Source organism: Achroia grisella, unplaced genomic scaffold (genome assembly GCF_030625045.1).
Source record: "Achroia grisella isolate CSIRO2021 unplaced genomic scaffold, CSIRO_AGI_Agris_v1 utg515, whole genome shotgun sequence".
NCBI lineage: Eukaryota > Metazoa > Arthropoda > Insecta > Lepidoptera > Pyralidae > Achroia > Achroia grisella.
The window spans coordinates 3,624,208-3,648,908 of NW_026712908.1; the positions used below are offsets into that span (position 1 = coordinate 3,624,208).

Here is a 24,701-nt window from a genome sequence, read left to right on the forward strand (position 1 = left end):
ATATACCTCGTTTAACGCTGTTACGTTTAGCGCTCCTTTATTTCAACCCGGGGATTCGGAACAACGGAAAGACGTCGAGGAAATAGTTCAAGAAACAGCAGGTAGTCTTTCTAATAATGAGCACAAGGAATTAACTGAGCAAGAAGAACACAAAAATATTGATAGTAGTGATTCCGAAGAAAAAAAAGACAGATAGCCTCGTTTAACGCTGTTTCGTTTAGCACCGGAACTTATTGGTACATTTATTTATTTTATTTAAATAACTTTAATGCTCGTCATACACAGGTAAAAAGTACAAATGGCTGACACCTAATAGCATTTTCTACCAGTCAACCTAAGTTGTTGGCGGTGCAAACAATATTATAATCTTACTAGCTGTCCCGGCAAACGTTGTTTTGCCTTAAAATAAAATAAAAAATTTAGGGGTGGACTACCCCTAATATTTAGGGGGATGAAAAATAGATGTTGGCCGATTCTCAGACCTACTCAATACGTTCACAAAATTTCATGAGAATCGGTCAAGCCGTTTCGGAGGAGTATGGGAACGAAAACTGTGACACGAGAATTTTATGTATATAAAAATGTAAATATGTATATACATAAATATCCCTACAAATATACATAAATATATATACCATACATACATAAATACTTGCCTAATAATATGACAATGAAAAAGTGATTACAGCCGACAGTGAAAATATATTACAACATAGTAATAGATAGAAAAAAATATATAATAATATGTGATTAGCACTACAATAGTGAAATGAAGAGACTTAAGGCTACAGAGAAAAATATGTAAATGATAATATATGTCGGTATTCAAAGTTACATGTTGAGATAATGTTTCCGCAATCTTCGCTTGAAAGAAAATTTACTCGCACCCATCTTGATGTCAAGGGGTAAGTCGTTCCAAAGTATATATATATATATAGAAGTATATAAATGAAGAGCACCCTTTCTGTGCAGATTTATTTTCTCTATAAGTTTTATTTTAAACATTTTGTCATATTTCTTATCGTTATTGAGTTATTAAAAAATGGCGTTTTTAATTTTATCATCCCTTTCCAGTTAACTTAAATCATTTTTTTTTTCTGAATATTATTATTCACGTATTTGCGGACTTATTTTTATATATTAATATAATATATAATTGGTCACATCAAGATTTAAATCAAGTTCTTCTTGGACTATTGGATGTTTATGCTGTACCAAACGAAAATATCAGACTGACCGCTTAGACATGAATATCTGGTACAAATTTGTTTGCCTTATTTCTTATCTTCGTTGTTTATGGTTATTTTAAGCTAACTTAAATAAGAATAATAAATTTAGAAATATACTGTATATACATATATATATCTCAGGACAATTCTTGGTATTTATAATATGGGCCTAGTTGCCTGAAATAAATGAATAAATAAAATAAAATTATTAAATTGACACAACGTCATCTAGTCCCAAGCTAAGCAGAGCTTGTGTTATGTATACTAGACAACTGATATAAATACATGGATGCATTTGTTTTTCGTAAATAAATACATAATATACATATAAAACACCCAGACCGATACAAACAGGCATACTCATGAATACAAATGTTTGCACCGTGCGAGCAATCGAACCTACGACCATCAGATAGTAAAGCGAAGTAAAAAGATGACCCCATTGCTAACAATGTGACTTCCATGCGGTTCCCCCTGAAAAATATCGTGATAAATTCCTAGTGATTTTTTCATTAAGTCCCGTTCAGTCGTTTAGCTCTGAAAACAAAATAGATATCAAACATACACAATACTTTCTCTTTTATAATCTTAGTATGTTTAGTTTAGGTTTTAGAATATTTAATGATTATTTACGTAACTACGTCACCAATTAGCAATAGTAATTACGTGATTTAGTTTCTGTAAAACTATTTTGGATTTTTTTTATGGATCATGAATGATATGGCACACCTCAGTGAAGTGAAGGACCTCAGTGAAGGATGATAAAATGAAGATAAGGTCAGGTCAGTTAGCCCATGGTGATGAATCACTAGGAATTAATCACAATGGTTTCCAAGAGGAACGGCGTGGAGGTCGATCGCAAGTTAGGCTCGGCGAGTGCATCATTCCATTAAAATTCATATAAAAGGTAATATGTGTAATTCAAAATTCTTAAGTTTTAAACTGTAATCCAAGATGCAATCCAATCCAAAAATTTCAAAAATGTTCATCATGTTAGAAATGATGATATTTCAGAATAACGATAAAAATTCCTTTAGTTACTATTTATTACAGTAAATATAAAGGAATTTTTATCGTTTAATTACTATATTTATTTAATTAATTTTATTATATAACTATTTATTTTTAATTATATTACTATATTTATTTAATTATATATAATTAATTAATTTAATTTATATATGTTTAATTACTATATTTACTGCATTTAATGTTTAATATTTTTTACCGAGGGATGTGAATAGACAAGTTTGAAAGTTAAAACAACTACAGACTCGTATCAATGAATGTCCAACTCACTCTTGGCCTTTTTATAGTTCTTAATTAGTTTGAGGTATTAAAATAGCGATAATTAAATTGTGGATCAACGACCCAATGACCGAAACAGCGATATATATTTCCACGCTCGCGAGATGTTCGCCAAGATACGGTTGCCATGGTAACGCAATCCAAACAATCACCCATACGTAAATTAGATAAATTAAGGCTTAAAAATGAACCTTACTCCTACGTGTTAAGAGTTCTTAATATTAGGTTATCTGGATTATAAAAATCAGATTGAGCCCAAAGTCTATTCAAGTATAAAAATATAAACTGCTTATACTTATAAATATACCCAAGACGAGTTAGATATATTGTACATTTATTTCCCACATATTTATATACTTAATACAGCAATTAAATATATACAGACCTTTAGTCCCATAAATATGCATTTCAATAAATTATTTGGCAAATTAAATATTTTCGACTTTTTAGGTTACCTATAAATAAATATATATATTCTGATCGTAAGTACTACAAATATTGCCGCGCTTTTACAGTTTGAAATTGGAATTGCGAACTCGTGTTCCATTTTCAAAGCTACGGAAAAACCACGCAAAGTAATAGTAGACTTACACAGTGTAAGAAAAAAGTCTAGAGAAAATAGATATAAGAAATATAAAGGCATTCTTCTTCTTTATTGTCTTTTTTTTTATTAATGGCATTTTGTCAACTTTAACATTATAAGTGAAGTATACAAATAAATATTAATACCAATTTGTTATTTATCAGTAGCAAGAAGAAAGCCATGCAATGCCATGCTTAAGAAGCCATGAAATAAAAATAAACTGGAGTTAGTTATTTTTACCTGTGGTAGCTTTATTAAAAACTAATGCGTTTCGCCGACCCGCTCATAAATTTATAAGTTTTGAGTATATTAACATAATCTATATTATTCAGGAATAATGTACCTTTCAAAATACTAAAAGAATTGTAAAAATAGGTGCATTGCTTCGTTGCTTCTTGCCAAGTTTTCTTATAACAAAATCTGCTCACTTTGTTTAAATTATTAGTATAAATTATATTTCCCCTGGATTTTATCTTGCTCTTGGTAGAGCTGCATTGCAACTTTCCAGCCAAATGAAATCAATTACAAGAAAATCTTTTTTATATGATTAGAATGAAAAACCTGCTAACCACCAACCTGATGGTAAATGGTAACCGTCGCCTATACATTAACAGCATTACAGCTATCACATTATCATGCGACGTCTTACCACTCATACATTGTCAATCTGGAGGACTAATATGTGATGTTTCTTATCCTTTAATTTCACTACCTTTTCTTACAGTTCATTCACGAAAGTCGTCTTAATAAGCAAGGTCTAAAATAGGTGAGACTAAGGTCCCTCGTATCTACGCAGATGACTTTTTACAAAGTCTACGGTCATGAACTAACCATTAAATAAATAAATAAATTGAGGGTGACGCAGCTGGCGTCCAGTCACAACGAGAGTTTCCAGGCGTTTGTGACCCGGGTCCCCCCCAGTAGGCTGCCCACCTTCATGAAGGAGGACCGTAGAGGGTGTATCGGCGCTACCGTGGCAGATTGCCGTCGTTAGTCCCGTGAGCAGAGACAATTTATATCTAAATACATATAACTCAAAGGTGACTGACATAGTGATCTGTCAAAGCACAGCCCAAACCACTGGACGGATCGGGCTCAAATTTGACATGCAGGTAGATGTTATGACGTAGGCATCCGCTAAGAAAGGATATTGATTAATTCTACCCACAAGGGGATAAAATAGGGGTGAAATTTTGTATGAAACTTTGTCAATTTTAAACCAATCGGGCTGAGACTTTGCATGCATAAAGCTGCTATGACATAGGTATTCTCTAAGAAAGAATTTTGATAAATTTATCAACAACTAAACAAATAACGCGAGCGAAGCCGCGGGCAAAAACTAGTTAATATTATAATAGTATTTCATATTTATGTTAGTCTATAAAGTATTTATAATATGGGCCATTAGTGGCCTGAAATAATAAAGTAATCATGATAATGTCCTTGGACAATCCACACAGCGCCATCTAGTCCCAAGTTATGCTGAGCTTGTTGTATTAGACTACTGATATAAATATATAGATTTTTATAATATTTACACAATATACATAGAAAACACACAGACCGATACAAACCATCACACTCATGAATACAAATGTTTGTACTGTGCGCGAAATCGAAACCGCAGACGTAAACCGGTGTGCTAAATCACTAGAACTCCGAGGCCGTCAAATAAATAAAAAAAAAACTATAATGTAGTGTTTTTATTGTCGTTGCTTTCCATTAGCAACCCTTCCCGCTCTACGTTGCATAAATATGCCGATATTCCGTGACATTGTAAATAGAGTCGTTATTAGTGTAACGGTACACTCACAAGGTAAACAAAGTAAGCCATTCCCACTGTGGTATGATGGATGAACTGAACAGTCTTCTTTGTACTTGCATAAAATATTGTAACTGAGAAGTACACTTATTTAAAACCAGCTTTTGCCCGCAGCTTCGCTTGCGTTAATTTATCCCCTTAGGGGTAGATTTAATCAAAATATTTTCTTAGCGGATGCCTACGTCATAACATCTACCTGCATGCCAAATTTCAGCCCGATCCGCCCAGTGGTTTGGGCTGTGCGTTGATAGATTGCTGTCAGTCAGCTTTGAGTAATGTATATTTAAACATATACATTTATTCGGACAGTCAAGCTGCTCTACTAGCACTTAACTCGTACGAAATCCGTTCTAAACTTATTAGAAACTGTATCCTGCTACTAAATGAAGTAGGAAGCAGAAATAATATTATACTGAGATGGGTCCCCGGGCATTCAAATATTGAAGGCAATGAGAATGCCGACCATCTGGCAAAGTTAGGGGCAAAAACCGTCCAACTGGGCCCCGAACCCTTCTGTGGTGTGCCTCGTTGCCTAAAACTGGGACATCTCAAATTAATAACCAAACGAGAAGCACTGAATCACTGGCAAGAAATGCCAGGATTAATACATTCAAAAGACCTTATATCGGGCTTCTCGACCAAATACTCCAATAGATTACTGGAATTGAGTAAAAACAACATATGCATGATGACTAGGGCCCTCACAGGACACTGCAAATTGAACAAGCATATGGCTAAGCTAGGCCTATGCACGACAAGTATCTGCAGATTCTGCCAAACTGAAGAGGAAACGCCGCTTCACATCCTATGTGGTTGTAGCCGACTCATGCATAAACGAAATATCTCCTTTGGAAAGTTTACACTCTTTCCCGAGGAGATAAAAACGATCGCTCCTAAGAATATCCTTCAATTCTTGTCCCTGACGGGTCTAGGTAGCGAACTCTGAAAAGGGCGAGCACAATAGATCTATGTAGGTCGCAGTGCTACAGGTGCTACACATCTGACAATAGCACAAACAACCCAGTAAAAAAAAAAATGTATATTTAAAATTGAATATTTCTTTTTTTCGAAATATTCTAATACATTATAGGTTTGCCACGCACAGCCACATTGTGGAATCACCTTACCGCAAAGGTATTTCCGAACCGATATTGAAACCTTCAAGAAACGAGCCTGAGCCTTCTTAATAGGCCGACAACACACTTGCATATCCTTGGTGTTGCGGGGGCTCATGGGCGGCGGTAATCACTTACCATCAGGTAAGCCGCAAGCTCGTTTGTCTCCTGTACTATAAAAAAAGGTAGCTGGCCATTACAACTTTACCGAACGAAATCAAATTTATATACGTTTTGTGTACAGTAACAACACCATTTTAGTATTTTATATCATATAACTAACTGACTAAAAATATAATGACGTATACTAAACAAATAAATAAAACTGAAGTGTGTATTTGTAATTTTAAATTAACAGCTTTTCACTAAATGCATACTTACATCAGAAAATTATTTAATTTTTCTTTATCAGTCTGTCTTTATGTTTATAATTGCTAATCTCTGAAACGATTGGACCGATTTTGACGGCATTTGTACTCACAGATAGCTAATGTTATGAGAAGCAACTTAAGCTACTTTTTTTAGAAATACTCGTCACGGGTAACATCTTGTAATAACTTAAAAAAAATTACAAGTTTAGTTTCTTGCCAATTTTTCTTTATATGCTATTGCATTTTGTCAAAAGGAAATAATTTAATAAGTAGTCTCTTTATTCAATTACTTCAATGAGTCCGATTAACTCTTAATAGGTTTTATTTTTTACCTAGATATTATTAAATATATAAATTATTAAACCAAAAACCCTGACAAAGTACTAAATCTCGTATTACCCGGACAAATTACTATGACCTTAATGTCTTGTGAAATTCAATTAGAATAGGCGCGTATAGCACGCTCAATTACAGTATGTGTATACTCGTTATAGGAACAGAGTAAACATGGCTCGCGTAGGTACCCTTAAATAGTACACATGACCTGGTTTCCTTGGGTAAAACCTTACTGGACACTTCTTGCGATCAAATTGCAATTTTTCTAACGTTTATGAAAAATAGAAGTGATAGATAGTATTCACAAACTGAGAGTTGTAAATCAATCCTTACAAATATTATGATTGGTGGTCTAGCGGCTTAGCGCACTGCTTTACTTTAGATGTTGCGAGTTCGATTTCTCGCACGATGCAAACATTTGTATTTATGAGCATGATTGTTTGTATCTTGGTGTTTTCTATTTATATTATGTATGTATGTATTTACAAAAAGAAGCATCTATGTATTTATATCAGTTGTCTAGTACCCATAACACAAGCTCTGCTTACCGTGAGACTACATGACGCTATGTTATTATCCAGGGTTATTTATTTATTATTATTATTAGTTAATAATAATAATAAAGATATAACCTGTAAAAAATATCGTCTATAAAAAAATATTTTTATACTTTGTTCATACTCCGTAAAAGACGCATTTGAACGCAATCGATCTCGCTAATCTACATGATCAACCCCTAAATATATAATCACACCACTGTTTCTCTACGAATTAATTTACGACCACATTTTACAATTATACTAAGGTTGTCCTTGTATAGGTAGAGTAATTTATTACAGTCTTAAAACGTGTTTAGTGTAGGAAAGTGAGAATTAAATTGATTTTAGACGCGTTAAGTTTTTTCAAAGACTTTACCAGTACGAGAAAATCTACAAACAAACACAATTGAGTTTTCTAACATTTATAAATATCAAAACTGATTACACAAATTACTGTTTGAGTAATATTGATAATAATATTAGAGATACTTGTGTCTGTATGAGACATCCTTATTATATATTTTTTTAATGTGTGGAAAATCTTCAAAAGACACAAACAGACAGCCCCTCCGATGGATGGCGGAAAGGATGGCGAGGCGGTGAGTGGAATTTTAGCCCACTAAAAACCACACGGTGTAGCTAAAAGCACTTATGCCAGAGCCAGGGGTTTCGCATGTGCATTCAACCCCAAATCCAAAAAAAAACTGTGGTCAAATTGTGCCTTAACCATTTTGCGTACTCCAACCTTGACAAGGAGAGTGCTAACCATCTCTCGTTACAATAAACACTTTACCATATACCATACATACCATATTACATAAGGTTTTGGTTTAACCCTTTGACGACCAGCCGGCAACCTGCCTACCTTGAACATTTTTTGCGAATTCTTTTGTGGAATTATCAATACTTTTTTTAATGTGTAAAAACTCTTCATATAGGTATCCTTCCACCACAGGGGTGACGAAGGGGTGTATGGGAATTCTTAACCACTAAAAAGTCACACGGTGTATGTATGTACACCGTGGTTCGGTTCTCGTTGGATCGCATAGAATTATCAACACCTAACCTATTAGGTTATTATAAAGGAAATGGTGAGTCCTATCTAGTATCTAGGACCAAATCACTAAAGTGGGGCATCCCTGTACGTCTCAGTCTAAAATTAAATGCATAGTCATATTTCTGAATTGTGACAAAAATTAACTAGATACCACCAAATTAACTATGATATCTTCATCAAATGGTATCTGCCAGTAACCTCCGTTAATTATTTATAAAGCTAATCGATGTACATACAATATATCCAACAATGAAGTATAAATATAAAGCCACTTAGTTCATTGGCATTCCAAGTTTCCACGCAAACCTCTGATTAAATATGCAAAGAGGTTGTTACTTGTCGTTATCGGTGCCAACTGCCCAATTCTAAGACGTTGCTCGAGTATATAATATAATGAAAGAAATAATTTTCAGTCGTTTACCTTACGGTAATGAACTTAGGAAATTAAAGGTTTGTGAACTTAGATTTATTGGCCCCGGTATCGTGTATTCGAGGAATTTATATAAGCACCTGTCTAGTTTTCTTACAAATAATAGAATGTTCTAGACATAGATAAAATCAAGAAATACTAGGGTTGTTTTTTTATTTTCTAGAAGTTAGAAATATTTGAGTTTGCTGCAATTTGTAAGTGATTTACTAATAGCATAACTATTAGTAAATTTGATTTGAGCCTTGATTCCTTCAATGCATTTGCCATTTCTGAGTTCTAGCTTATTCTCTTCCTGCCTTAGTAGTCTGTTCACTACCATTGAGATACCCAGGCAGATGATTTTGTACAAAGTAAAAGAAATGTAATATATTTCATTAGATTCTTTCTTTATGAGGTTTTAAATTTATTTAAATATGTAATTCTGTATTATGACAACGATCATTGCCTTTCAGCTGCTACATGCATGTATAGTTAACCTTGTGTATCCATAATATATTAACCCATATGTCCGGTAGCTAAAAATATTAATAGTTTTTGCCAATTCATAACAAAACAATAGAAAATGAAACGTCGCCAACTCATACGATTATAGAAATACTACAATATATTATTTACGCAATAAAAGCTGCAACCGCGGTAGCCTTGTGGAAAACGCTTCATTGATTTTGTTGAAAGTAAATAAATTTGTCCTTCGGTGCAGTTATAATCGTACACCGCGCATACCTAACAAACCCTCGACCTTAACTGTGACCATCGATTAGAGATTAAGGCTTGATCACTTACTACTTTAAGGGGAGTTTTCACAATTTAAAAAGTATGAAATATATTTATTAGAGCAACAGAAGCTGTAAAGGAGATTAAAGACGAATATGACAAGACGCGAGTAATGAAAAAGCACCAATATAGGCTCAATTATTTTAATGCCTAATATCACTTACAAAACAATATAGTTATTATAAAAAGATATATAAAACGATTTGTAAGAGAAGTTAAAACAATAAAATTTTCATGTGTATATATATTTTTATATAGGCATCAGACAAAAAAATATACATGGAAATAAATGGAGATTTAGCCGATATGTTGTTAGAGATCTAACTTAGAATATAGCCTCCATTTTACCGCAGGATATTTCATATATAAAGGTTAGCTGGTAGAGAATGCCATATGGCATTAAGCTCGCCTCTTGTACACTCTTTTAAAGTGCAATAAAGAATATATGTGATGATAATGGAATGGTGCACTCGCCTGCACCAATGGTATACGCTGGCGGGGAACCAGCGGAAGCGAATAAGGACAGGTCAGTTAGCACATCGTGGCAAATTAACCAGGAGTTTAACATTATTATATCCATTGAATGTCGACCTAACATGGTAAATTTGCTGGCAATGGGGTTATTAATTCACATTATTAACGATCACCGTTCTTTAGGTTAATATTATTCTGTGCAAAGCAAGGGCTGGCCGCTAGTTTTACATAAATTAGTTCAGCTAGTGCTATGACACAGACGACTATCACATGAGTAATAACCAAATTCAATTAAAGTAACCCTAACTGTAATAAAGATTGATTACCCCATTAGTCGGTAAAATGATACCATAAAACAATCTAGACTAGCTTGTATAGTAGCCTCGGATTAGTCCCATAACATCACGGATGTTAAGAAAGCCAGAAAAACATTACAGCTAATTATATTTTTATAACAATAATAGAACTCCTTATATTACAAAAAAAAAGTATTTCAAAATTTGTTTTTATTTTAATCAGCAACAGTAACTGGTAAACGGATTTAAAAAAGCCATATGATGCCCTTTTTTTTTTGCCAACGTCGTAGTATAAAAATACATCAACTTTCGCTTCACGAATAAAGTCGTGTACAATTAATTCATTTGTTTTTTTCAGCACTGACTTTTACCGAGAGAGTGGTCAGCATATAATTTGGTGTTCCACTATAACAATATGGTATATTCTAGAGAATCAGACCGTCTTGTAATATTAGTTTTAAAGTTAAAAATATAAACCTACCCAAGTTTTTAGTGTACAACATGTTTTCTCTCGTATTTCTACGAACTTAGCAGTAATTTCATGAAATGGGACGAAAGTGTATAACAGGAAGCATTTTCTTTTAACTCTCAATGCGTGGATCTTTATTTATTTAAGAAATCTACTTAATTCTATGTACCAAAAATTAATACCTTTCTTTTTTGCTGTCACTCATGTTTTATGTATATATTTATGGCTGTTTCCTGATTAGTTTTTTTTTTCACTATATAATTAAAAATACCAATTTCTAAGAAACAGGTAGATAGTAAATACTTAGGTAGATAAAGGGTTATAGGAATTAAAGTAGATATTTAAGTATTAAAAATCTACTTTAATTCTTATAAATTGGTATATTTATTCTTTTAACTCCTTCTATGCCTTCTTTACATAGGTAGTATAAAATGAAATCGCTTCCGCCGTCTGTTAGCTTAGATCTTTTAAACTACGCAACCGATAATAATGCTCCTTTAGCAATAGATGTAGTGATTCATGAAGAAGGTTTATATATATAATACATGTACACCAGTGCGAAGTCGGGGCAGGTAGCTATAGTATAAATCAACCGTAAATATCACCTCGAAAATCAAATACACCTACGCCGTACACTCACGCAGGTCTTTTCCAGCACCCCTTCTACCTCGTAGTAGGCAACAGTGGTTAGGGTGGCAAGTGGCAAGGCACGTGTCGGGCAGTGGTCAGTGCGCGCCCCGCGGCCGGCCGGTCGATCCGTGGCCATGTAAACCAGTCCACCGTAGTACTCCGTATCCACCATCATGACAGATGACATACCAGGTGAACAGTGGCTACGTTACTAGTGATTAGGAAATACGGATTTTATAGCTTCTAGTGACAGTGCCCGCGTAGGAGATATAGGAAACTTTATTTAAGGATTAAACCTTAATAGAGTGAAGCTGAATGTATTGTGTTACACATCAAAAATATACCACGCTAAAAGACATGAAATTATACTGAATACAAATATGAAACTATTTTTTTTACTGGTCATACAAACAGTGCCACTGTATACGGTGATAAATGTATTTAAAAAAAAATTAAAAATGAACAGTAGTAACGTCTAACCGCAAAATTGTCCCCATTATAATTGTTTTGGACATTTGGCTTTTTCCATCTCACTTTCTTATCTATTATTTTTATAATACGAGAATGAGAGAAAACTACTTTCTTATGGTTATATGAATACAAATACATATCTATGCCACTAATATATTGTACTTACGCCTATATATATGTATATACCATATAAACAATCCCTAATATTATTTCTACATATTTTTTTTAAACTTTCTGCTTGCATACATTTTCCAATTTTAGCGTTTGCGTAATATAATTACAATGAAAATTTTATTTAATATTACAATAAAATCTCGTACCTGCAAAGTGATAGTACCTGCAATTAACATAGATACTTCATTTTATGGTGACGGTACGTAAAGTCAATCTTTTTTTTAATATTATAATCAAAATCAGTACTTTCCGACACAATACCATGTGACATCTCTCGTACCTCAAGCGACTATAAGCTACGGTATCCGTTTACCATCAGGGCCATGATTGTTTGCCATCATGTGGTAGAAATCCGCGTGTTCTTCAATCAACAAATAAATTCTAAATTTCAATCGGATTATTAAGGATATGTCAAAAAGTACTGATCAGATCTTGATACTATATACAGAGAAACAAATGCTTTTAAATAAAAAAAAGAATTCAAATAATTAATTGTTCACGCTAAAAACAGTTGTGAGGTAAGGTACTTAAAGAAAAATATAGAACAATGCAACAAAAAGACCTTCTCGTTAGATTCTTCGTTAGATGCGTTTGCAATACTACAATTGAGAAGAAATGCCACGTTAGCCTCAAAATATGCACTCTTATAATAATATTTATACATGTATTTTACATATTTTACGTTAACAGATATAGCGAAACATTTTATTTTTCTTTGTTTGAAAATATTATCTTTCTTATCGCCATATTTAGAATGCAGATTCATCCAAGTATTTCCTAGTTGAATTTGTATTCTAAATGTGGCGACAGAATAATAAATACTATTTAAAAGTGCTATTAAATTTATTTGAATGAAGATTTCTATTTGACTAATCAGACGAAACGAAATCTTCATCGAATTCAAATAGAAATCGTCGTCGAACATGTAATATTTAATGGTGCATCAGACGATGCACCATTAAATATTACATGTTCGACGACTAATTGGCTATATGATTAGCATATGGTATAGAATAAAAATGGCATACAGCACGCTAACGTCACAGTTACATGCCAGCCGATGACCTGACTCTTGTAAATCGCGGTTGATAAACCTCCATGTTATTTGTAACATATTCAAATTCAAAATATCTTTAATAATCAAAATAATTTGTAATAGACCTTCATGAAAGGTCTATTACAGACTCTTATGATATGTCAAATCTACCGTCAGTTCGGAATGATTTCGTGATGAGAAGAACTGACAAGAAACTCAGCTCATATTCTTTTCAAATAAATGTTGTATATGTTTACAATAATACAGATTCATTTAAATTCAAATTTGAGAGAATAGTGTGACCACCACCATATGCTATTGTAAAAGCAAACAGTTTAATAAGTGTTCGTAACCTGAACAGACCAGTCCCCACAACAGCACACGTGCATCATTGCACTCAACCATATATGTATATTAGAGGGAGTACATCGACACGGCCCACCATTTACCACATATTTATTGAAATCTAGGCTTAGAACGTCCATAATAGTAGGGATCTTTAATTTTTAAATAAGATAATACTGGCCATATTACTTATTGATAAATTTGATAAGACAGATTTCTAAAAAAAAAAATAGGTTCTGACTTATTTTTTTTTCTGGCTCCGGCGTTGTGTCTTATGATAATAATTCTTTCGTTTATCTATTAAAAACAAAAAATATTTCTATCTATGTCGAAGCAATGACAATGGAAATTGCTACATAATATATGGGTTTTCTAGAAAAATGCAATGTAGTTTATAAGTAATTATGCCTAATAAACGTACTTTTTTTTGGTTACTTGTGTCATTTACATCAATGTAAAATAATATACTATATACATATATATATAAAATTTTAATTTAAACCATGATGTGACCAGTTTTACTATGAACTGTGTGAAAGATGATATATGTATGACATATTTCACAGTCCCTACATTTTGGATGGAAAAGAATTCTGGAAAGAGAGTAAGCACAGATATAACGACTAATAGGGACCGGTGGGAGAATATGACACACTGCGCCAACACAAATAATAGGATAATAAATGATGATGATGTTTCAAATGTTACCTTTTCTTATTAACATGACAGCCTCAGTGGTCTAGCGGTTTAACACGCCGCTTTACTTCCGATGGTCGCGGGTGCGATTCCTCGCACGGTACAAACATTTGTATTCATGAGTATGATTGTTTGTATCGCTCTGGGTGTTTTCTATGTACGTATAATAAAAAAAAATATCTAAGTATGTTTATCAGTTTTCTGGTGCCATATCACAAGTTCTGCTTACGGGGACTAAATGGCACTGTGTTAATTGTCCAGGGTTATTTATTTATTTTTTGATTATTTAATTTCTCATTCTTTTAGTTGATGATACTCAGCCTAGACGAATATGATTCACGTGTATTTTTCCAGGAAAACCTTTACAAATTCGATTAATATGACCAGACCTATAATTACGGTAATTTTATATAAGTACAAATCGTATTCAATTATACTTCGCGGTCTGAATGTCCTTATTCATAATTATTACTAATTTCTTTTTCTGTATAATTATCCTATTTGTCTGGTCTCCAAAACGATATGAAAATCTCTGGGATGGGTAACTTCTGACCAAGATGTTACTCGTAGACCAAGTAGTTACTCGTAGCACAGATAACATCTCGTAGTTAAATGATAGATGTATGAAGATATCTTATTGAATAAATAATGAGTTATAATATATTAGGTATATAAGATAATGGGTGCAAAAATTTTCTTATAAAGTACTTTCTCTCGTGACACGAGAGTATAAACGCAAAAAAGTTCATAAATTACATTCATATGTATACAATGTTCTTTAGGATCATTATAGAACTATTTATTATCATGACTATAAAATTCATAATTCATGCCTCAAAACACTACTTGCTTTGAGTCATAATTTATTAATTTTATAGGCCTATATTGCGTTAAATTTCACCTTCGAAAAGAACCTAGCCACCTCTCCCCACATTTTACCACACGCAAGTAACAATTCATTTCAGACATGATATCAATCATATCTTCAGATTAAAAGCTGGCAAAATGGACTTAAGACCTTCAGGCAAGGTCAAACGGAAGTCGGACGCCAGAACAATTGAGTTTTATACATTTTTCCTTCAGTAGGCGTGTTAAACTCCCTCAAATTATGTGATAGAATAGAATTTCGGGCTTTACTGACGTCATGCTGGCGATTTTCGTGAACAAAAGTTATTGTTTATGTATTCTGAGAATAATGACATCACGCATTTAAAAGACTTTGATGTACAATAGCAATTAGACTTTTACATTTAAGGACTAATAATATGATTACAATCATTTAATTTTTTTTCGACTTGATACAAAGTATCGCCTTTTTCAGCCTTTGCGTTTTTTGAGGAATAAAATATCAATACCATACACAATTATATTGACATTTTAGATTTATTTATGTTTGTAAAAGTGAAATAAATACCTACATATTACTATTATTAACTAGCTGACCCCGCGAACTCAGTTCCGGGAATACATTTCTGTACGACAGGTACCTGGTCTATAAACAGTTTGTATGGGAAAATAAGTTTTATATTTGACCATTTTCCATGCAAAATGTTTATGCCACCCCCTATGTATTGTACCATACATAATTTATATATTTACATAAAGTGAAATCCTTTATGAGCATTGATTTCGTCTACATTTACACGTCTTCGTTTGTTGCTACTATCTCAGCTCGATAAATTATATTCACAGTATCTTCACATACACTTAATACACTTTCTGATCGCGTTTTTTGTTTTTATTTAATTAAACCAATCACTGGATTGCAGCGTAAGATAATATTACATAGTTCCAGGCAGTAGGCGATTGAATCTTATCGATATTCTAAACGTGAAAGTTTGTGAGTATAGATGGATGTTTGTTACTCTTTCACGCAAAAACTACTGAACGGGTTTGATGAACTTTACAATAATATATGTAGCATCATAATAACATATAGGCTATAAATTTCACGCGGATGAAACCGCGGGCACGACTAGTTTTTTTATATTTCTGTATTAAGATAATAAGTTAATCATAACATAAGTTAATCACGTTTTTAATGTGTTGATAAACAGAAACGGGCGCGGTGTTCACATTCGGCAAGTCGCACTTCGCAGATAACGAACCTAGTCACTTCTTTATCAAGAATGATCCTGTGGTCGCCATATCTTGTGGGGATGAACACAGCGCCGTTATATGCCGTAAGTACAGATAAAAAAATAAATACCACAGAGGATATTATTATGCAGTGTTACAACCGTCAGTTTCACGGATAAAATGCAGAGTAGCAGGTAAATGGTAAATTAAAGGTATACAGACATATTCTGCTACTTTTATACGTCTTCGTCACGATTGCAGTTTTTATTTTTGTTTAATCAAACAAGACGTGATTTCACTGCTCTGTCTGCACCCTAATACCGAAACATAGCTTACAAAGCAAGCTGATTGGCGGCTGATATAGCTGAGACTGAAGTACTCACACACCCCTCCGATCGATCCCCCCGTCCAATTCAAACGGGGACCGAGGTTCGAAACCCTAGTGGTGCCCTCAGACTAAAGTCGTATCCGTCAGGCGGGAGTTGGCCTTCAGCCGCTCCATAAGTCCTTCCGCGGGTTTGGAGTGCCATCTGCACTCGCCCCCTATTGTCCGGTGAAGCTGTATAGGCCAGCTGCGGTGAACAGCATTAGAGTAGTCAGAAAAAAACTCGTTTTTCAGTCTACCTCTGATGTTACAGACAATGGCCGAGTGTTTGTGTTCGGCGGCAACGCATGGGGACAGCTCGGGCTGGGACATAAGGATGAGGTGACGAGACCCAGCTGCGTCAAGTGGCTTAAACCGCATAGAGCCATGTTCGTTGCATGCGGACGGGCGCACACGCTCTTCGTTACTGGTACTTTTAATTTTTTTTCGCTGACTGGCAAAATATGATCGCCGTCGGCCACATTGACTTCAAGGTAAACGTTAAGTTATTAATAACACTTGACATATTTATATAACTTAATATAAAATGTTACGGACTTAATACCGTGGTGCAGAGAAATTTGATGCAAATGTTATGTGTGAATTGACGTGTCATTGAACTAAAAATGCAAATAATATATAAATAAATGATATGTGAAAATAAAATTGTAGAATATTATCTTTTTGAGATTAAATTTTAAAGCAATTAAACTTCAAATGACTCCTGAAATGTTATATGTATGGTTTAGTTTCGATGATTTGTGGTCGAAACGAAACTACGCGTGGTTGTCTAAATAAAATAAAACGTCATTCTAAATCCTATATAGGACGTACGCCTAAGATGACGGTGTAATTATTACACTTCCATGATACACATATATCCAAAGATATGGCTTTCTGAAAAGAAAGAAACTACTAGAAATACAATAACGTCAATTTAAACATTAGTTTTTTCTCACTATTGATTTTATGTGCAACAGATTCGAATGCAATATACTCAGTAGGCTGTAATGATGAAGGGCAGCTGGGTACAGGTGACATGGAGCACCACACGGTGCCCCAGTTCGTGGAGCTCGAAGGGGATCCCAAACCGATAAGACAGGTGTCAGCTGGAAGCAATCACACGGCCATTCTCACTGGTGCGTAGTCAACATTATTTATTTATTTAGGACAACCAACAATGCATACATCTTTAACAATATAGAATAGATATTTAAACATTAAAAATCACAATTTGAAATGTTGCCTTACTTTTAAGGCTGCTACGAAATACATTCTACGTTTAACATTTTAAATATTATTATCACAGATAAGATAATATTACATAATACTATGTATATATATAGATTGGAAATAGAAATAATCTTTATTAAATTAATAATATAATTTAATTAATTTTCATCAAACATAAAACAGAAACTATATTGAGTAACAAATGTTTTTTCTTAATTGAAACACAAAATAATTAAAAACAAAAATTGTTCAGTCTCGTCTTCATTTAAATAAATTTAAAATGTAACTGTTCTATAGTCATGTAATATTTTTTTCTTTATTTTATAATTCTACCACTTATTCGGAAAGCAGACTCAGCTCAAGAACAACTAGCAAGAAAAATGCGTGTTGTTCTTTTATGTTTTTTAAATGTTATTCAGAATTACATTTTCAAAAGTATTTTTAATAATTTCGTGTGAAGTGTGAAGTAAATATCTGTATAAATTACCGTTGTTAATTTCTGATGAATTTATCAATAATTATGTCACTATTAGTAAATACTTAATGGTGACAAGTGATTTTCAATATTTTAAATAATTTATCTATATACACTTCTTGAACGCTATATTATTGTTTTAAAGTCTGAAACTTATTATTAACAATATACAAATGCACCAGTTAAGTTTTTCGACAGTTCTTCTCAACTGTGGTAGTATTCGAACTAGACTACAGAAATAATGCATATGCAATAATGCATAAGAGAGAAAGGTCCTATATGAATAAATGATTTTGAGTTCGATAATGAGTTTAATTGGGCAACTAGAATAGCTAACTATTCCCTCGTAATAGTTATAACAACCATATAATTACATCAATCATATGCACCCTAGTTCTAATTTCTCACATACATTTACAAATCTTTAACAATAATTTATGAACTGTCGTGCAAGGCAACAGTTGTTCATGCACGGGATTTTTTAATATTAGACATAGACACCTACATAAATACACAATATAAATAAACTGACTTTTTAAAAAAAAGAACTTCAGTAGAGTTTCTTGCCAATTCTTTACAATTGAATCTGTATACTGAACAGGTCGGTAGGAAAGAAATATTAATATAAAAATTTTTACGTTCATAAGCGGCTAAAATATCCTACATGTATAAATGATTCTTCATTCGATTTAATTAGACGAGGGTCGCGTGTTCATGTGCGGCTCGAACTCGGAGGGGCAGCTTGGTCTTGGAGAAGATACCAGGTCAAGTGTCAAGTTTACAGAACTCAAATTTATGGAGAAAATCGTGTTTGTTGAATGCGGATATTACCACACTGTTTTTATTACTGGTAAGTCGATCGGTAATAAATTAAATTACAGGACAAGTCTTGACATGTCAGTCATATGGAATGGCAACGCTTGAGTGGTACTGGTTTCACTTGATAACGTGGTGTCCGTACTGCTGTTCTTGTTTATAGGTGACAGTTACCACTGGTGGAAAATCAGCTTGTTTGCCATTCTTATTATATTAAAAAACTACAATGGAGTTATATACTACAGTAACTGCTTCACTGCACTATTAAATAGACTACACTAGAATTACCATAGTACCTAACAGTTTCACTTCACTAATAAATACAAAATAGCCTGTGTTTCGCATTGATGTGATAATCTCTATATTTTAAGACACTAGCGAAACTAAAGATCAACATTGATAGTATATAATATACCGCCTTAATAATAGACAGCCTTTTGTACATCAAGATCTCTGTTTAGTATAATTCTTTTATTACATGTTTGGTGCAATAATAATAATACCTCAGGACAATTCAGCATAGCACCATCTAGTCGCAAGCTTATGTTATGGTTACTAGACAACTGATATGAATACTTGGATGTATATTTTGTAAATACATGCACAATATACATGAAAACACCCAGACTGATAGAAACAATCAAATTCTTGGATACAATTCTTTATACCGTGAGAGGAATCGAACCAATGACCATCGAAATAATAAACCTAAATAACGGGCTACATCAAGTATTCATTTTCACTATTTATACTACAAATTAATGACCTATTTTTTTTAATGGGTGTTAATGGAAAGGCGCATCTGACCACCCCACCGGCGGGGCACCAGTGGAGATTGATACGATGAAGATGAGCTCAGGTCAATTAGCCCATCGTGACAAATTCACCAGGAATTTATCACATCGGTTTCTTTCTTTCACAAAATCTCTTGCCCCTAATTTTTCATGGACATTCTCTACATTTTTATAGAACAAGGTGCCGTATTTGTTACTGGTGATAACGAGAATATGAAACTGGGTATACCTAACGCTGCCACAACCGTATACGTTCCTGAAGTTTTACCTGTAAGCGTACCAATAAAAAGTGCATGTTGCGGGGCGTCGCACACCTTTCTATTGTCCATGGATGAAACGAAGATTATGGCATTCGGCTCCAACGAGAGGGGTCAGCTAGGCATGCCCAAAGATATAGTAAACGTGACCGAACCCACTGAAATTAATATGGAAACGATGTTCGATGGATATCAACTGAAATTAGTCGCTTGTGGAGCGATGCATACAGCTTTTGTTACTGGTAATAAAATAAAGTTACGTTAGTCTTACTTTAAGTAGATTTTGAATTTTGAATCTGGAAATTCGAAATTTGAAAAAGATATTAAGTTGGAAGGACATAAAGGAAATATAAAATTTGTTTTATTCATATTTATCCATTAACAATGCATTAATATCATATATATTTATAGGTCGCACAAATGTATAAATTTACATGTCTAAAAATCCCAGTTTAAAAATCACAAAATCACATATTTTATATGTAGATATAAATTTAATTACGATATATTTAGAATTGCAAAAATCATCGACATTATTATGTTTACATGTACCACCAACTTCAAAAATTGTGATTCCCAATCGAACCAAGTTTTTTTAGGACAATCCGTCCCAAACTAAGCAAACCTTATATAATGAATACTGACCACTGATAGAAATACTGAAATATATTATTTTATTAAATACACACATAATATACATTGAAAACAGCCACCCCTTTTTCATTCTTAAGTTACTATATAACTGATATAAATACATGATATTTATTTTGTAAATACATACATTATATACATAGAAAACACCCAGACCAATACAAACTATCATACTCATGAATACAAATGTTTATACCATGCGAGAAATCGAACCCGCGGCCATCGGAAGTAAAGCGGTGTTCTAAACCGCTAAACCACCGAGGCCGTCAAATTGTTTATTGTCGTCAAATTTAATAAGTATGAGGCATGCGATTATCAACATTGTAACAGCTACGCTATATTAAACACCTAATGGAAATATGAAACTAAAACATGTCTGTAGGTATTATGACCTAGCCATTGATTGTACATAATAGTCAACCCCTTTTAGGCTTCACTACTTACCTAGTCCACGAACGGTCATTTATTTTAGTTGCATGCCCTTGTACGTGTTCGATTTCATAATATGATACGCATTATTCGTATATCCTTTATATGTATGTATAAATAAATTACTTCTGTAATAAGTGAGTCGTCGTCATTACTCAGTATTGGAGTTTCACTCGTTGGCTATACTCGTATTAACATAAATGAATCAAATATAAATAGATTGTAATGTGAATTAACATATTTCAGATAACGGATTACTTTACACGTGCGGAGAATCGAGACACAACAAACTTTGTTTGGAGGAAATAGACGACGTCGACAATTCGAATGAGGCTATCCCCAATCAATACTCACCGAAGCGGGTCACAGCTATGAATGGATTCGTCGTAGACAATGTCGCCTGTGGCGGGTGCCACACTCTACTAACGGCTACTAAAGGCTCTAACGTTGACTTCACGAATAACGATTTTAATATTATCAACGAAGAAACCAGACAGGTATCCTTAACTGAACTACCGCCGTTGCAAAAAGTACCGATCATGAATAAAGGCGAAGATCATCCGCAATTAGACAATTGTGAAGATGTTACGAATTTAAACACCAATGAACATGTCAATCCGGACAATATCAATGGCAATACACACGAGGAAACTGGATCGATAGATTCATTAGAAGCTAATGTGAGCGGATCTCATATAGTTAATATAAATGATCTAGAAAATGACAATGCAAGCATTCACGAAGTTCCCGATTTAAAAACAGATGTAGTTAAGTCGCCAATGAAAGAACTAAAATCCATAGACTTAATCGATACTATGGATACAATGATTGAAAAAACGGAAGAAAAAATTAAAGAAACAGTGAAAGATGCGTCCCATAAAGTAGAGGAAAAAGTAGAAGTAGTTGAAGATGAAATAAAAAAAGTAGCCGCCGTCATACCTGATATTCATCACATAGAAAGAAAAGTCCTTGAAATTCCAGGTAAAGGAGATGAAGTAGCTAATTCTCCTCCACCAAAAACCCCCATACTACAGGAGTTGCTTCATGTACCAGATATATCACAAATGAGTCCAGTTCTAAGTAAACATAGCGATGATGGTCAAAAAAGTGAAGCTGGTCAATCGGAGAATGAAACTATACCTTGTGGGTCTGATAAATCTAGTCCTCAAGCTGGGAAAACGGCGAAAACTCAAGCTGTGATGCCTATTGTAAGAAGTGAAGACGCAATTGATGACCACGATGAACCTATGCAGAATGAGGAAAGCGATGTAGTAGTTAAGAAAGGCCGGTTTGCACGTTTATTTCAATCCATAAAAGATAAAGAAAACTCTTGTATGAGTAAAGGAAAAGTAATTGAAGAAAATGTTATAGGTAAGTTCTGCCATTGCGATGATTTTAAGTTAGACATTTAAAATTTACTAGTAGTCATTATTGTAAATTCTTAGTTTGTTCTTATTATGTTTTAAGTCTTTACTTGTTATGACATTCTATATGATTATTAGATTACGGATTATCTAAGCTGATGAATAATCTACTAATATTTTATATTGTTGTGTTTAGCGAAATATTCAAATGCCAGATTCAATATTTTTATTGTTCAGAATTCAAAAAAAATTGTAATAATTAATATCAAACTTTCAGAAAATGTACACAAAGGAATCGAGGGCACTGAACAAACAATCCACAAGCTCGAAGAAACTGTAGAAACGGAAATCAGAAACCAGACGAATTCGAGAACATGCACAATATTATAATTAAAATTTTCATCTCCATATTATAATTAACGTTTATTTTATCAATAAAGTTTATATTATGCATATACACAAATAATCGTTACTTCCTATGAAATAGATGTTAATGTCATAGCGATAATGGATTTGTATTTCATTTGGTTACCCAAATATTGCGTTTTATAAATTACTGACTCATACCTGTGACTTCTGCACAAGGTTTCACCACCTATTTCACCCCATTTCAGATTTATATTCGAGGGCGTACCTGTCCTCACGATACTAGGTCCTCTTAGGTTAAATTTCATTCAGATCCGCTCAAATGTTTAGATGTGAACAGGTAGAAAACATAAAGACAAGACATACTTTCGCATTCATAATATTAGATAGATAGATAGATAAATTCTTTATTCACAATTGCAGACACATAACATACATGAGATACAGAGAAAATATGAATTAATAAAAGAAATGTAGGTGGCTTTATGTGCCGCAAAAGTGAAAAGGCAGCCAACTCAGCATAATGCTACAGATAACTCTGCAGCGCTGATATTCTGTTGGCTTTACTTATACTATACTGATTACTAAAAAAATACATAAATATTAAACTTCGAGGTCTTCTCCGAAATATATAAAGTATGAATAAACAGTAAATAATGTAATTAATTATGTTATTAAACTACTTATACTACATATAAATAAATACTATAATAAGGATTACACATATATTGATATGATGAAAGGCTCCGCGAGACTGACAAGATGATGCAAAACAATGCTTGTGGACTAAGTTGGGTAAGCAGCTGGTTAATAAAGTTCCGCAGATAGATAGAGCAGTAGATGTTTTTTTAGTTGGTTTTTAAAATTCTCTTTAGTTTTTACAGTGCGAATGGGAGGAGGCAAGTTATTCCAACACTTGGAGACCATATATCAGAAACTGCCCCTGATAGCAGTAGTCCGATGTGCTAGAGTCACCAGTTGATACAGAGTAGGCCTAGTTTTAAAAGAATGTTGATTGCAAGACCACACGGGATTCTTATAAAGATAATTAGGAGCTTTCCAATTAGTGACATCAAACAATAAAGTCGCTAAATAAAGATTGTAACGAGATGACATGTTCAGTAACTTAGCATTATTACGATAAGGGGAGACATAACTACGGGAATCCGGAATCTGGAAGCAGAAACAGGAGCATGCAATTTGAACACGTTGGATAAGCCGCCGTGATCTCACTAATATACAAGAACCGAAAACTGTTAAACCGTAACTCAATTTGGACAATATAAGAGTATCGCACAATCGAATACGTAGATCAGTAGAGAGATAATTTTGAACTTTGTACAATACTTTTAGTTTACAGAAACAATTTCCAACACACTCTACAACATGGTTTTCAAATTTAAGACCAGAGTCCATTAGTAGACCTAGATTGCGCGCTTCAATAACTTGCATCTGTGGTGTACCTTCGATTTCTATAACTGCTTTTTGATTTTTAATTTTTTGTACCTGTGACCTAATACCATAAATTTTGTTTTAGCCAGGTTTAAAAGAAGAGAATTATTTGAACACCAGTCCGATATACGGAAAAGTTTTGAGTTCAATGTGCTCATTGCTAAGTTTGTATCTTGAGGGCTCATAGACATACAAATCTGTAAGTCATCCGCATATTGATGATATAAACCTCCTTCACAATATCTAGCAATATCAGCACTATACAG

General features: G+C 33.5%; 1 protein-coding gene and 1 non-coding gene across 2 annotated transcripts; one reads left to right on the forward strand and one right to left on the reverse strand.

Annotated features, from left to right (window-relative positions):
- Positions 1-8,001: 8,001 nt before the first annotated feature.
- Positions 8,002-8,091, reverse strand: LOC131847097 (U6atac minor spliceosomal RNA). The gene has a single exon (XR_009357698.1). It is a non-coding gene; the product is annotated as a U6atac minor spliceosomal RNA (small nuclear RNA).
- A 3,445-nt stretch (positions 8,092-11,536) lies between these two features.
- Positions 11,537-23,012, forward strand: LOC131847058 (X-linked retinitis pigmentosa GTPase regulator-like). The gene is made up of 8 exons (XM_059196506.1): positions 11,537-11,625; positions 16,213-16,338; positions 16,873-17,028; positions 17,579-17,737; positions 19,004-19,156; positions 20,092-20,415; positions 21,500-22,624; positions 22,895-23,012. The coding sequence occupies exons 1-8, from the start codon at positions 11,607-11,609 to the stop codon at positions 23,005-23,007; spliced, it is 2,175 nt and encodes a 724-aa protein (XP_059052489.1). The 5' UTR covers positions 11,537-11,606; the 3' UTR covers positions 23,008-23,012.
- Positions 23,013-24,701: the final 1,689 nt, after the last annotated feature.

Bases quoted from the DNA above. Each gene is read 5' to 3' on its own strand.
- LOC131847058 (XM_059196506.1), top strand. The intron at 19,157-20,091 runs GTAAGTCGATCG...ACATTTTTATAG, and splicing joins CCACACTGTTTTTATTACTG to AACAAGGTGCCGTATTTGTT. The intron at 20,416-21,499 runs GTAATAAAATAA...AACATATTTCAG, and splicing joins GCATACAGCTTTTGTTACTG to ATAACGGATTACTTTACACG.